Source organism: Cydia splendana, chromosome 3 (genome assembly GCF_910591565.1).
Source record: "Cydia splendana chromosome 3, ilCydSple1.2, whole genome shotgun sequence".
NCBI lineage: Eukaryota > Metazoa > Arthropoda > Insecta > Lepidoptera > Tortricidae > Cydia > Cydia splendana.
Genome location: NC_085962.1, coordinates 19000334 through 19015305, shown reverse-complemented (window position 1 = coordinate 19015305; position 14972 = coordinate 19000334). Strand labels below are relative to the sequence as shown.

The window sequence follows — 14972 nt, the reverse complement described above, 5'->3', positions numbered from 1 at the left end:
AAGTTTTATTATGTTTGTTTATTTCTTTCTTTGTTTTTACCAAATAAAATTTCTTATGCTAGATATAAAAAAAAAAAAAAAAAAATTAAGATACAAAGGTATTTTTATCTGCTACATTATTTATTAGCACAATAGGTATTAGGTATATCGTGTTTTTATGCCAAGGCATTTTTATCATCGAAACAAATACGTTATCCTATGCATTGCAACAAATTAAATCGTCCGCATGACGCACCAGGACAACGTTAACTGCGCAAGTGATTAGAGAAGAGCATTCAACCCTCGCAAGCTCGCGTCACAAATAATAAAAATATTAATTATATCGGTTATAGATTCCCAAAATGTGTGGCGCTGTCTCCGGGTTTACGGGAACCAGTATGCTGACTTTCCAGGTTCATGTTTTAGATTTAGAGCAACGGCAGGTGTTTCCATTTACGAGAAAGTCGCAAAAAAATTAGGACATATATGTATAGAAGAAAGCGAGTCGAACCAAAAAAAAAATGGAAGCAGAGGTAAGTTTTCGGGCGACACGATAACACGTCGCAAGGAGTAGGTAATTGTTATCTACCCATCGTCTACCTACACTCGCACGCCTTAAAGATTCCCTTGCTATGGTCAAGATCTCAAGATTCTAAATCACTTGCATGCACCTACTACCTACGTCAACAATCCCAGGATTTGAGGTTAAGCTCATTTGGAACAATAAAGACGTTACGACGCTTAATATAGTAGTCAAACCTCGACAATAGGCAAGAAAATCTTTTGTTTTTTTGACTATTACATACTTTCTCCAGTTAAGGATTTTATTATGACTCGATAGTTATTCGATATCGATACTCATTCAACTAATTACAACCCTAGGCCAAGTCTCAATTTGACATTCAAATTCGTTGTGACAGAAGAATGACAGCTGACGTTCAAGCTGTTTGAGTTAAATTTTATAGTTTTCGTTAAAAATATTACTTACGTGAACAAAGCAGTAAAATAGAAAATGAGTTATTATAATAAAGCTTAAAAGTCAAATTTCGGAAACTACTGCATGTTCATACATAATTTTTATTTTAATTACAAATTTTTATTTTTATTACAGATGACTTAGACTGACAAATAATATGGTCCAAATTCTACTTGGGAATTTTGTCTATTACAGTAAAACCTTGGTATGCTTAGTATTGTCGTTTAGTAGACAATAATATTTATATAATTAAATGTGTAAATTGTGTTTATAATTTTTAGATAATTTGTTAGCCCCATAATGTAATGATATAAATTGTTAGGATCATCGTCTGGATTCTTGGGCTACAATCCGGACCAAAGCAAGTAGTGCCAAACTGCCAAAAACGCGAGTGGACGGGACCGGGACGCCATCAAAGGTATCAAATCAAAGCAAATTGTGATTCTGATTTGTGTTATTTGGCGTTGGTTATTTTGAGTATCAAGTCCTATATACCAAGATGCTAAATACCGATACGTGGAACCCTGAGAATACGCTGAAAATCTTAATAGCTTCGGACATTCACCTGGGCCATGTAGAAAGTGACCCGGTGCGCGGTGAGGACAGCTTCCTCGCGTTCGAGGAGGTGCTGGCCGAGGCGGCGGCGCACGACGTCGACCTCGTGCTGCTGGGCGGCGACTTGTTCGACCACGCCAAGCCCTCGCCCGCCTGCATGTTCAAGTGCACGCAGCTCATCCGGCAGCACTGCTTCGGTGACAAGCCGGTTCGCATCGAGCTGCTGTCAGATCAGCTCGAGAACTTCTCACGCAACATAAACTACGAGGATCCCAATCTCAACGTGTCGTTTCCCATTATGTCCATCCACGGCAACCACGATGACCCCGTGGGACAGGGCAGCGTGAGCTCGCTGGACATCCTGTCGATCACCGGGCTCGTCAACTATTTTGGTAAGTGGACTGACTACACGCGCGTGCGCATCTCGCCCGTGCTGCTGCGCAAGGGCTCCACGCAGCTCGCGCTTTACGGCCTCAGCCATCTTAAGGACCAGCGTCTTGCACGCCTTTTTGCAGAGAAGAAAGTTGAAATGGAGATGGTGGACGACAGCAACAATTGGTTCAATATGCTCGTTCTGCACCAGAACCGCGCGGACCGGGGCCCAGGTAACTTTATACCTGAAAAGGTGCTACCAAAATTCCTGGATTTGGTGGTCTGGGGTCATGAGCATGACAGTCTAGTGTTCCCAATCAAGGGAGAAAAGAATGATGATTTTATGGTGGTGCAGCCAGGTAGTACAGTGGCAACATCTCTAGCTGCAGGAGAGGCACTGCAGAAACACTGTGCTCTATTAGAAATCCATGGAACCAACTACAAAGTTACCCCAATTCCGCTTAAAACTGTTAGACCATTCATCTTTAAAACCATAGTTCTCTCTGAAGAGGATCTCGGGGAGGAGGAGGTCAACGAGCATGAGAAGGTGCAGGAATTTCTGAAGAATAAAGTGAATGAGGCCATTGAAGAAGCAAATAATCTCCGCAGTGGGCATCCCAAACAACCCACCTTGCCACTTGTAAGACTGAGCGTGTTTTATGAGCGGCCAAGCCAGGATTTTAACAGGATGCGTTTTGGTCAGAATTTCACTGGACTGGTTGCTAATCCGAATGATCTTTTAATAATGAAGCGAGAGAAAAAGTACAGGGAGCGAAAGGAGACAGAGGAAATGGCAGAGGTAGACGTGGCGCGCGCGGCGCATGAAGCAGCCGATGTTGAGGCGTTACTGGCCGCGTACTATGCTGCGCTGCCGCCGGCGCGCCAGCCCGTCGTGCTGAGCGCGCGCGCCGCCACCGAGGCCGTGCGCGACTTCACACTCAAACACGACGATAGCGTGTTCCGCCGCGTGTTCGACGCGCACCGGCGCCGCGCCGTCGAGGCGCTGCTCGATTCCACTGCCGAGACTGACGAGGAAATCATGGAGCGCATGCGGCTGGCTAAAGATGTGCTTGATTCTACTGATCTTGATCAGCTGAAGATGCTTGTGGACCTGAACATTGCGGCGGATCCTGCGCCTAAAAGTAAACCGCGCGCAACCAGCAAAGCGGCTACGAAGACGTTAGTGATAGTTTCGAGCGATGATGAGGCATTGGAGCAGTCGAACACGCCACGCGGGGGCAAAGCGACGCGCTCGCGCGGACGTGGACCGCGTGCGACGCGGGGCCGCCCGGCGCGCTCGGTGCCGTCGCCCGCTCCGACGCCGGAGCCGGAGCGCCGCGCGCCGCGTCGCGCCGCCACCAAGGCCACGTGGCTGACGGGCGCTGCGGCCGGCCGCACGCGTAACTCGTCCAGTATCGAGGACTCCGACTGAGCTGTACCGTCGCCGACATAAATAAACCGACTATTGACCTTATTCCAACAAGAGGTCCAGTTAATTCCTTTATTATAATTACTTCGCGCCTGGATCGCGACAAGTGGTTTTAGTTAGACCCGTTTGCACAAACTTTCTTTAACAAGTGTGATGACCCATTCGCACACTGGAGCGGTTGATTCGCTAATCTTGGCGAGTATACATGTGTAAGTGGAACAAGATAAGGCTTGCTGCCTCTAATGTATAAATTCGTCCTGTAATCCTATACTTGTATTGAGTTGTATGTAACATGTGATGACTTTTTTGTCTAAGTCAATATGTTTTTCTAAAACCTATTGTATTCAATTATAGATTGCGCTGAAGCGTATTTTGCAAAACTTTGTTGTGTATCGTATAATGTCTATTATTTCTAAGTTCAAATACAAAAAAGTTTTATTTTCATTATCTTACATTATATTATCTTTTATTTTTCATTCGTATTTGAAGTGCTTGATACTTCTCCATTCACACCTTCAATCACTACAATACCTTACCTTACCTTCCATTTACAAACATTTAGGGATAGTATGAGGAAAAGAAACAATAAGATAAATAAACATTTCTTATATTTCTAATTACATAACATCCAGTTTTAGTTTCACACATACATATTTGTGTTATAGTTAGTTACTTAAAATAATAGAAAATTACCACGTAACTTTACCAACCGCCTAAGCTACGTAGTAGGGTAGGCTTACGATATTTTAACAAGATTATAGCTTAATAACATATCCATTTTTATGACTACACAATATAAAAATAGAATAAGTATAAGTTGTATAGCTAGCAGCTGTAGTAGTGTAAGTATGGCCTGGACAGCTTCCTGAACAACTGGCCGGAGGAAACAACAAATCGGGAGTCGTGGAAATCAAGAGGAAAGGCCTTTGCCCAGCAGTAGGACACTCAAATAGGCTACAAAAAAAAAGAATAAGTACCTGTAAGTGGCTCTATATGTATAATATATTATATATTAGGTCATTACCTATGAAATTGGCGTTTTGTTCGGAGAATTTCAACGAAACACGAATTTCCATACAATTAATTTTGCGGATATTTTTTTGATGGCTAATTCAAACCAAACAAAATTTTTCCAGTAATTTTTGACACCTTTAAGGTATGTTTTCAATATCTCCATTTCTTGAAAATTGGTACCATTAGAAAAATATAAGTAATTTTAATACTCGAACCGACAGCACATGAAAAGACCTATTTTCAAGGCTTAATTCTGAACACTTAACAATAAAAAATAACAATTAATTGCTGTCAAGCAGTTTGGCGAAATCATATTGTAGTTTTATTGTAATTGTGTATGTACTTTTGTAAAAAAAAAAAAAACTAGGATCAGACTTATATCTATGAACAAAAACGCCAATTTCATAGGTAAGGACCCAATACCTAGCGCACTACATGGCTCTAGCCTCGGCTCTGGATAAACTTTTCCCGATTGGGATATTTTTAGTTAATATAACAATTGGTACGATATTTACCAAGAAAAATCAATATTAACATTTTTTTTACTATTTCGGTGGAAAACAACCATACGGCCCGCCTGATGGTAAGCAGTCTCCGTAGCCTATACAGTGTGGAAAGATAAGTCGGGCCCTGGAAGGAAACTACCTTCAATCCTTAAGCTGGCTCATTTTACTTAAAGGAGACATTCCTTTATTTTTAAAAAGAAACACACACAACAGTTTGCATTCAAAGATTTTCTAAAACTCGCTTGCCTCGCCCGGGACTCGAACCGACTAAAAATTCCAAAAAATAAAAACTCGCAATTTTATTCTACTAGTCGATACAGTTAATGTTAATGATAACATTTCTCCAAGAAACATTAGGTCTTACACTCGTCTGTCGTACAAAATATCCATAAAATCTAATATTTAGTACTCAAGATTTTTTTAGACAAGCCAAATTGAAGAAAAAAAGAAAAATAGTATGAATGCAGTTTTGTTTCTTTTTAAAAATAAAGGAATGTCTCCTTTAAGTAAAATGAGGCAGCTTAAGGATTTAAGGTAGTTTCCCTCCAGGTCCCGACTTATCTTTCCACCCTGTATACGCCTGCAACCCCATAAGAGTTATTACTGAATCGCGATTAGAAAGGGATTGAGATAGCTGTCAATCCATATTGATTTTGACGTAAGTGTATGGAAATCTGTTATTTCTAATCCCTTTCTGATCGCGGCATGATAATACGCACCCTCGTTGAGCTCTGACAACCTGCCAATTGCTTCTCTTCAGGGATGATTTCCGACATAAAAACTATCCTATGTCCTTCCTCGGGACTCAAAGTATCTCTATTTCAACTAAATCGGTTCAGCGGCTTAAGCGTGAAGAGGTATCAGACAGACAGACAGACACACTTTCGCCTTTATAATATTAGTATGGATTATGTTATATACTCGTCTATGTACAAATGATATTTAGATTAAAGCATCATCAATCAGTAACCAGAGGATAGAGGCCACGAAGTATAACAATAAGCATAGTTTATCCCAAAACTAATCATGATGCTACTGCGAAGTACAAATGTAAATTGATGACGGCTCCGAGACCTTTGAAAGTGGCCAATCAGTGCTCGAAATCGCGAACCGAAGTGTGGGATCGATTTAGAATCTGCTCCAGACTTCGCATTCGCGACAATACATCGATTTATTCACGAAGTCGCGTGCTTTGTTTCGTATCATGTCAATATGTCATGCAATTAAAGGTTAGGTTTGTCAAATCCGCGCGTCATCGTGAATGACACTACCTATACTATACGTTTGTATGGAGATTAAACAAGCGTCGTAAAGGTATTCGTTCACTTCTGATCCCTGAATTTCATGGTAAGGCGCAGATAAGCGAGCGCCTCGGCCGCCGCTGCTTCCCTTGTGCGCGCGCAGAACACCAGCGGCGGCGACGACGGCGCCAGCCGCACCAGCGTCAGCGAGCCTCCCTGCTACACGAATGACCATTAGAAGACTATCTAAAGACGTGACGTATGCAGCGTACGGCGTCAACTGGCCAACGAGGCACCAGACCAGCATCGCCTCAACCCGACCACCGATTTTGCAGTAAACTCATAACACACACTTATCGGCATCGGAACAGGCCGCGTAGCCAACATGCCAATCGCTTACGCTCCGTAGCGATAGAAACGCAACTGTCACTGTCGCACTAATATGGAAGTTTGATAGAGAGACAAAGCGTTTCGTTGTCGAAGCGATAGCGATTGACACCTCGGCTAGGCTTGCTGCATCTCCTCGCCCCGGCACAGGCCCATAAAGCGGTGCATTGACAACTCGCAGTAACTGCGCGTACACCTAGCTGTTACCGGGCTTGCGCCTCGCCGCTGCCACACAGGCGCTGTAAGCGCGCTGCCGCTCAGCCGCAAGCGCGATATCAACCAGCCGTAACCGTGCCTACATCTCCGAGTTGAGTCGCTTACATGACATGCTTACGTATACGAGCGAATAAGTTGGGGCGACGCTGGTCTGGTGCCGAGCATTTGGGTGTGCTCCAACCTTTACGCTTTGGTTTCGTTGCACCTAAATATCATAATGTCATTATCCGATTCCCAAAATACTGTCTCTTTTTTTTCCCTGTAACTTATATGTATTTTAAATAATTATCGTAAACCGTTTAGTACGGGGCATTTCGTGCGTACAGTACCTACGAGCATTAGACTGACTGTAATTTCTGAGTTTTGTATTGCCAAGATGCAATTAATGGATCGCATATAGACATTTGATCCTCAAAACAAACCGGATCGATACCATTAATAAAAAGTTGTTTAGCCTATTGCAGCTGTTTACCTCTGCAGGAAGAGAGTGCCACTCGACGCGCAGGCCTAGCGCTCCGGCGACTGCCTGCAGCGCTGTCTCGGGCTCCGCGTCCGGCGACGCGGCCTCCAGCGCGTCCGCGCCCAGGTTCACTTGCTCTTCTTCTGCGACATAGGTAGGTTAAAAACTGCCACTATCTAACCAATGACTTATGTATGTATAATTATTATAGTATAGTTTAGGAGCAAATGTGCCCCGAGTTTGACAGACGAATTAGATGGCGCTATACGGCGCCATATATTTTCTGGAAACTGAACTGTCAAGCGTTGACTTTTGATAACTAGCTAGAGTAACCCACAGATTGATCTACAATGTAAAAGATTACCTGTCGGTGTCGAATATCAAAATTGCGACTAAAATCGGGATGATTTCAAATGTTATTGGAAGACATTAGACATTTATTACGTACAAAAAATATTATTACATGATATTGGAAGTACATATAGATTCAGAAATAATATGTGATTACGTAAATTATTTGCTTTTGTAACAGTATATTTCAAAATATAATGAATGCGTAACATACCACCAATTAATGTATCTGGATTTCGGTACAATAGCTTATATCTTAAAATCTTGACAATATCTTTATACCTAGGATTTTAAGCATGCTTTACAGGCCTGAACCTGCAGGACACGTTAACTAGCAGGGATTGTTAGTCAGCGCACACAAAACCACTCGATTAAAATAAAACATGCAAACCAGCAATATTGCTCAATGCAATGACTGAAGACTATCAAAATGAAAGCACCCTCGTTCACAATCTAACGGCTCGGCCACAACTTTGCGCGACTTGCGACGGCGGCAGCGACAACCATAGGTGGAAACGAAAGGTCCGATCGTTGTGTCTCGCTTCAACCTATGGTTATAGCTGCCGTCGCAAGTCGCGCAAAATCGTAGCCGAGCTCCATATGAAAACCGGGGTCCATATGAAATTTCCATATTTGTAACACATATGACCTATGTACAGCGAGCTGCATAAGTGCATGGACATATTATGAATGGAATTCGTTTATAAAGTGACCAAGCACTTTTGCAGCTGGGTGTATAGTATGAGTTTTCCGAGATGATTTTTTCGGCTCGGGCCGATTTGCAATAAAATGTGACTTACGCTACAAGCTCGAAAAAGTTATACCCAGAAGGCTACTCCTAGAACTCCTTAATAGGTCCCTGGCTTCACTGTGGTCGCCAACTGACAACAACAACAATTCACCGTTCGTCTCTACTTATCGACATAATCTACATTGGAATGGATAGGATGTCAGGTGTCAATTGTCAGCGTGGTTAAACAGGCCCCTGGCGGTCGCGGAGAAGCCATTGCCAGTGACAGATGATGGAACAAGAAGTGGGTTATTTACCCTAGTATCGTTCCGAAACAGTTCTAGTGTTATTGTGTTAAAAGAAAGGGGCACGAAACACAAATTAGGCTGCTTTTCTACCAGAGAGTGCAGTTCACAGGGACAGCTTTTTTTACATAATTGTTTTGCAAACTGCAACCAACAAGCATGCAAGTTAGTGGGACAGTGGGACAGTACCGAGGTGGAGCAACAGACCGAGGTGGTAGTCGGCGACGCGCTGCGCCAGGTCGGGCCGGTGCGGCGCGTCGGCGCGCGCCTCCACGTAGCGCTCCATGGCGCGCTCGTGTGCGCGCGCCAGCGCGTCCTCCTGCACGACGGGACAAGCGTTAGCATGGTATAAAAACGCTCAGTTGATAGACCATTGATTAAAATAAAGCAAGACCAACAAAACGGGATAAAGAAGTTTTATATTAAAGGATAATGGAAAAATTCACACCTCCGTCGAGACTCGAACTTGCGACCTTTCGGAACACCGGTCCGATCGCTACCCGTATACCGAGTTACGGAGGCTTACCAGAAGCTTGCGAATCTTTCCATTCCTTCCTTTACGTTTTATATGCTTTAGGGAGAGAGGTCGCAAGTACGATTCTTACTTACGAAAATCGCTCACTGGCGTGTCTGCTTGATAGAAATTAGTTTTAGTTCGGAATAAATAATGTAAAAAATCTGATCCTTAGTGAGCCTGGCTAGGTTCTCCCTGAGGTACTGGCAGAGCTGCAGAATAGCGTGTCGAGTCACCACTCATGGTTTAGAACGGTGAAGGCAGAATGTCCTCACCTCAACAAAGTCCTCAGTGAGCCTGGCCAGGTTTTCCCTCAAGTAGTGATACAGCTGTTGTGCCGCGAGCTGCTGCGCCGCCTTCTTGGTGGTGGCGGAGGCGACGCGCGCGTGCGCGCCCACGGCCCCGCGCGCCGTGAAGCGCCGCGCGTGCGCCGGGCCCGTGTCGCCCTCCAGCGTGTACTCCGGCCCCGGCAGGTTGTACTCTTGGCACAGTTCCTGCACAATGATAACACAAGTATTATTTCATACAGAATAATTACTATTTCATGCAGCAGACAGCTTCACTACGCATCGAATGGAATTAATAAAATAAATCAAGGCCAATCCGGTAAACGGTTGATCACGTCAAACTAAATTGATTAATTTTTGTATGACTGTCAACGCGATAAGGGAATGTTCGAAATGTTCGTTCACATCTGTCTTTTTCCATAGTTTTTTCTCTCAAATGCTTAAATTTTGTGGTAAGTGACTTGAGACTTTATGCATCTAAAATGTAGACACTTTGTGAGGTGTGTATCATTAGGGTGGTATTCCACCTGTCCAATGTCATTGCGTCTCACTCTCTCATTAAGCAAAATGTGAGACTCAATACACATTTGACAAATAAATTGGATAGGTGGTGCTATTCCACCTTAGATAGAATGTTTTGTCTATAACTTCAGCAACAATGCTACGTTTTGGATTTAAACTTGAGACTTGAGACCTTATGCCTTAAATATTCAAAGTGTTAAGTATAAGCAAATCAAAATACAACTTCATACTTCTCTTCTACTGTTCAATTGGGAGCAATTAACTTTTAGATTGGCTACTATTCTTACTATGGCCCTTGGTACCTTAAGAAGCGCTTTGTAGCTCCTGGAGCCGCTACCAGCGGCAACCGCATCTCCGTCGCCGACGGCGGGCGGGCAGGGCGGGCAGGGCGCGGCGTAGGGCGCGGGCACGTTGAGCCCGGCGGCCGCGAGCCGCGCCAGCATGAGCCGCGCGGCCTCCTGCTTGGCCTCCTTCTTGCTGCGCGCCGTGGCAGACACCACGTGCCCGCGTGCCGAGCAGCGGTACTCGAACACGGCCAAGTGCTGCGGCCCTGACTGTGAACGTCAAGCCGAGATTAGTCGCCAGCATCACGACGAGATGAGGCTATTAGCTGGCACTTCCTCAGTTTTTGTTTTTTATTTTCTGTGTTGGTGATTACAAATGAAGTAATTCTTTTATCTAATTACATTAGTGGTAGCAAAGAGTTAATCATTATAAAATACCTATAAACTAAAATAGATGTCATGTACTAAAGAAAAAGTGACCAAGCCCTCTGGTGGCCGAGGTCAGAATCGAACTAGAGTCTTCAGCTTATTATGTGGCTAATGTCCTGACCACTAGACCATCCAGCCACTTACTTTGTTTTTAATATTCATATTAGTGATGTACCGACTATTGATTTGGCCGACTAGCCGACTAATCGGCGCTCGAATGGCCGATTAGTCGGCCGACTAGCCGACTAGTCTTTAGTTTCGTATAAGTTCAGGTGAAAAACAATAGTTTTACTCCTTTGGTTGCGCTATTCATCATAATTTAGCTTGGCTAAAAGGTGTTCTCTACCACAAGACTCCTCGTTCAATTTCTGTCTTTAATTCTTTTATTTTGCGATCCTGAGCAGACCGTCAGTACAGCTTGTAGGAGATATTTCCAAGGCTCTATTTTCCATAAAACGCACAAATGTGTCTCACAACTTGGCATCAAGACTCGGCTGTCCACCATATGTCTGCAACGCATACTGTCATATTTCGGTCACATCATGCGAAGAGAGGATAGCAATCTGGAAAAATTGGTCATTCTTGGCAATACCGAAGGCAAGAGAACACGAGGCCGATCGCCAACACGTTGGTCTGACCAAATAAAGGAAGCCACCGCCTCTTCCAAGCTACATCAAGTAGTGAGGGCTACTTTGGACCGCAACCGATGGAGACAGATTGTTTATTTGAGGGGTTCCAGTAACCACGATCCTCAGTAATGAGGGACCGATCAGAGAGATTTCCCATATGTAGTCGCCAGTTAAAAACCTATCCCCTGTGGTCAGCGTCTTTACGAGCAATGTGCCCTAAGTCTTAAAATTTTACAATAACATTAATAGTTCCTCATGGCTCCACCATTAAAAAAAACTGAATAATAATAAATAAATAACTATCGAACTTGCACATGAAATTACATGAGAATCAGTTGAGACCGACCTGTAGAGGAAAACACCAGCCCACCAACATACGCCCTCTTTACAATACCGATCAAACGGTCAATTATATGAACAAAAGTTTTCGTAAGCAGCCTGAATAGGTATTTTAGTAAAATAAACATAAAACATATGGTAAATATTGACTGTTGATTTCTTTTTTTTCTGTTTTTCTTTCACTAATAAAGTGCCGACTAATCGGCCATTTTTGCCGACTAGTCGCCGACTAATCGCCGAGTACAAATGTGGCCGGATAGTCGGCTTTCCCGACTAGTCGGCGACTAGTCGGTACATCCCTAATTCATATACTTCAGTTTTCACTCGTATTCATCTATTTCAGTTTATAATTTATATAATATATATTACAGGGGTCACCAATTAGTTTCTTCAGCGGTCTGGTTCTTAACCCATGGAGCGCCCCAGTATCGCAGTAGTATGGAACTCCTATACTAACTACTATCACACGTGTGACAGTAGGGTGCTCCATGGGTTAAAATAAAATTACCAACGGGGTCCATTTCTACTTGAGTTTATTAAATGTGCAGAAATAAATTGGTTGGGGGTCCGGATCCGGACCGCGGTCCGCCATTTGGTGACCCCTGATATATTATATACCTCAAAACAAAATACAACCAGAATGGACAGTAGTGCAACATAGAGACTTAATGGTTAACGTATTATGGCTCTGGGGCATGAGACATGAAATAATAATTTGGATGTAACTATGATAATAACTTTATTAAGAGATATGGGACTCATAGAGCTTCTTATTTTGTTATTTTATTGTAATAATTCAAATTTTATTAATAATTTTAGAATCAGCTGTTGCTGTTATTCAATCATATGTCATTTAAATCTTGTTTTCATTACTTGTTTCTTTGTAGATAATGTTGTCATTATGAACTTTAGATAGTTATGAAGATTTCACTAGAGAAATTATAATCACAATAAAGTTCAATTTTAAAATACATACCTGAGCAATACACTCATACTCTGGAGACTGTGAGAACTTCACCATAAGCTCCTGCAGGACAGTTATCGGTGTTTTCATCATCTTGCTACTGCAAAACAATCATTTTTAGGGTTCCATACCCAAAAGGTAAAACGGGACCCTATTACTAAGACTTTGCTGTCCGTCCGTCCGTCTGTCTGTCACCAGGCTGTATCTCACGAACCGTGATACTCTAGTCAGTTGAAATTTTCACAGATGATGTATTTCTGTTGTTGTTATAGCAACAAATACTAAAAACAGAATAAAATAAAGATTTAAGTGGGGCTCCCATACAACAAACGTGATTTTTGACCAAAGTTAAGCAACGTCGGGCGTGGTCAGTACTTGGATGGGTGACCGTTTTTTTTTTGCATTTTTTTTCCGTTTTTTTTTTTCATTATGTCCGACTCGCACTTGCCCGGTTTTTTAGGGTTTCATACCCTAAGGGTAAAAACGGAACCCTATTACTAAGACTCCTCTCTCCGTCTGTTTGTCACCAGGCTGTATCTTATGATCCGTGCTAGCTAGACAGTTGAAATTTTGACAGATGATGTATGTCTGTTGCCGCTATAACAACAAATACTAAAAACAGCATAAAATGAATATAAGTGGGGCTCCGATACAACAAACGTGATATATTTACCGTTTTTTGCTTAAAGGTACGGAACCCTTAGTGCGCGCGTCCGACTCCCACTTGGCCGGTTTTTTTGTATATTGTATTCAGTAGTCTCATGTTGCACCAAGTAAATAGTCTCTTATCCAAAATTGGTTATGCTGATTAAGGTTTATCAAATGAGATTAATTGTTTGTGTAAAGACATAACCTGCGATAGGCGGCTTGACTGCCTTCACTCCTCGATTGCAATGAATTTCATAATATAACATACGTTTTCTGGAATAACATTTGTTGTAAGTACTTACTAGGTAGAACCAATATAATGTCACATCAATAGAATTTCAGGGGATAAATGCTGGTAATAAGCAAACTTAGTTAAATAAATGTAAACTGCAAAATGATAATAACTTCGTGTAGCTTTTGCTGTTTTCGACTTTTCGCTAAACTTGTCATTTTTTTTAAACAATTATGGCGTGGATGCAAGTCCTTTAAGCCAACTAAACATGACATTTCAGAGGCGTTTTCAGGGCCTCTACAAAACTCACGATAATATTTAAAGCTATAACAGACAGGCGTACCGGACCATGATCTTGATCCGGTCAGCATATCTCTCTCTCGCTCTCCCTTCGAGGCCTGTTTTACGTTTTACCGAGTGGAAGGTGGATCGCCGTACGTCGTTTACAACACAACGGCTCAGCCACGACATTACGCGACTGGCGACGGCGGCAGCGACAACCATAGGTGGGAATGAATGGTCCGATCGCTGTGTCTCGCTCCAACCTATGGTTATCGCAAATCGTTCAATGTCGTGGCCGAGCCGTAAGGACGCAGCCATGACGCACCTATGAGTGAAAGCTGTAACGGAAACGGACGGGTATACCGGATCGTGAAATTGGTCCGGTCCGAGGCCTAGCTGTCATATGACAATAATCAAAATTTGCAGTTGTACCACAGAATAAATAATAGTACTGCCGTACAGAAAGGAAACTTCCTACAAAACCGAGGTTTGACAGCGGTTCAGGGTCGAATCATGCTGTCCCTTTCTAATATAAGGCACTATCCCTTTCGGCTATTTAGGGTTGTCAAAATTCAAGCCATTATCTTATCTGTGGTCGTGCATGCAAAGGGACGTCAAGTTGTGTCAACCCTAATAATTGCTCGGAGCAATGCTGAGCCGAGCGGAGCCGAGTTTGGCCGAAGTCAGGAGTTTTGCACTCCTGGGCTATAACCGCGAAAATCGAAGTTCGCAAATTGCGGGCATTTTTCTCTGTCACTCTAATTACGCCTTCATTGGAGTAAAAGAGAAAGATCCCCGCAATTTGCGAATTTCGGTTTTCGCGGTAGCCCCTCTGGTTGTACTACATGTCACTTGCCAACTTGTAAATAAAAAAAGTAAGTGTGATTTATCCATATTATTTATTAAAGTGTTATTCTAATAACATTTATTAACCCGTGGAGCGCCCTAAACAGACACGTGTGCTGGTAACTAGTATAGGAGTTCCATACTACGATAATTCTGGGGCGCTCCAGGGGTTAACATATTTTTCTATATATTATTAATCTAGTGAAGTTAATCATAAACATTGTGCTTATTTCGTGTCATTCAAAGAATATAATAAATATATAGTTGGTCAAGCAGATCTTGTCAGTAGAAAAAGGCGGCAAATTTGAAAAATGTAGGCGCGAAGGGATATCGTCTCATAGAAAATTTGAATTTCGCGCCTTTTTCTACTGACGAGATTTGCTTGACCATCTATAGTGTCACTGCGATGTGATCCACAGAGATGTGGATCATCAACATCATATTTTTTGATCATAATTATTCTTTGATCATCATT

At 42.7% G+C, this 14972-nt stretch overlaps 2 protein-coding genes across 5 annotated transcripts; one reads left to right on the top strand and one right to left on the bottom strand.

Annotated features, from left to right (window-relative positions):
- The first annotated feature begins 1416 nt into the window (after positions 1-1416).
- On the top strand, positions 1417-3508 carry LOC134806588 (double-strand break repair protein MRE11). Its single transcript, XM_063779901.1, has one exon. The coding sequence runs from the start codon at positions 1455-1457 to the stop codon at positions 3312-3314; it is 1860 nt and encodes a 619-aa protein (XP_063635971.1). The 5' UTR covers positions 1417-1454; the 3' UTR covers positions 3315-3508.
- Positions 3509-5549: 2041 nt separating this feature from the next.
- LOC134806587 (RISC-loading complex subunit tarbp2-like) lies at positions 5550-13580 on the bottom strand. Of its 4 annotated transcripts, none has more exons than XM_063779897.1 (7): positions 13440-13580; positions 12502-12589; positions 10147-10398; positions 9311-9529; positions 8711-8840; positions 7148-7278; positions 5550-6291 (listed from the first exon to the last, which is right to left on the bottom strand). In XM_063779897.1, the coding sequence occupies exons 2-7, from the start codon at positions 12580-12582 to the stop codon at positions 6154-6156; spliced, it is 951 nt and encodes a 316-aa protein (XP_063635967.1). In that variant the 5' UTR covers positions 12583-12589; positions 13440-13580; the 3' UTR covers positions 5550-6153. The 4 variants fall into 4 exon arrangements, with proteins under 4 accessions (XP_063635967.1, XP_063635968.1, XP_063635969.1 ...); XM_063779898.1 differs by having other exon boundaries at positions 5550-6288; XM_063779899.1 differs by having other exon boundaries at positions 8729-8840.
- Between the last annotated feature and the right edge of the window lie 1392 nt (positions 13581-14972).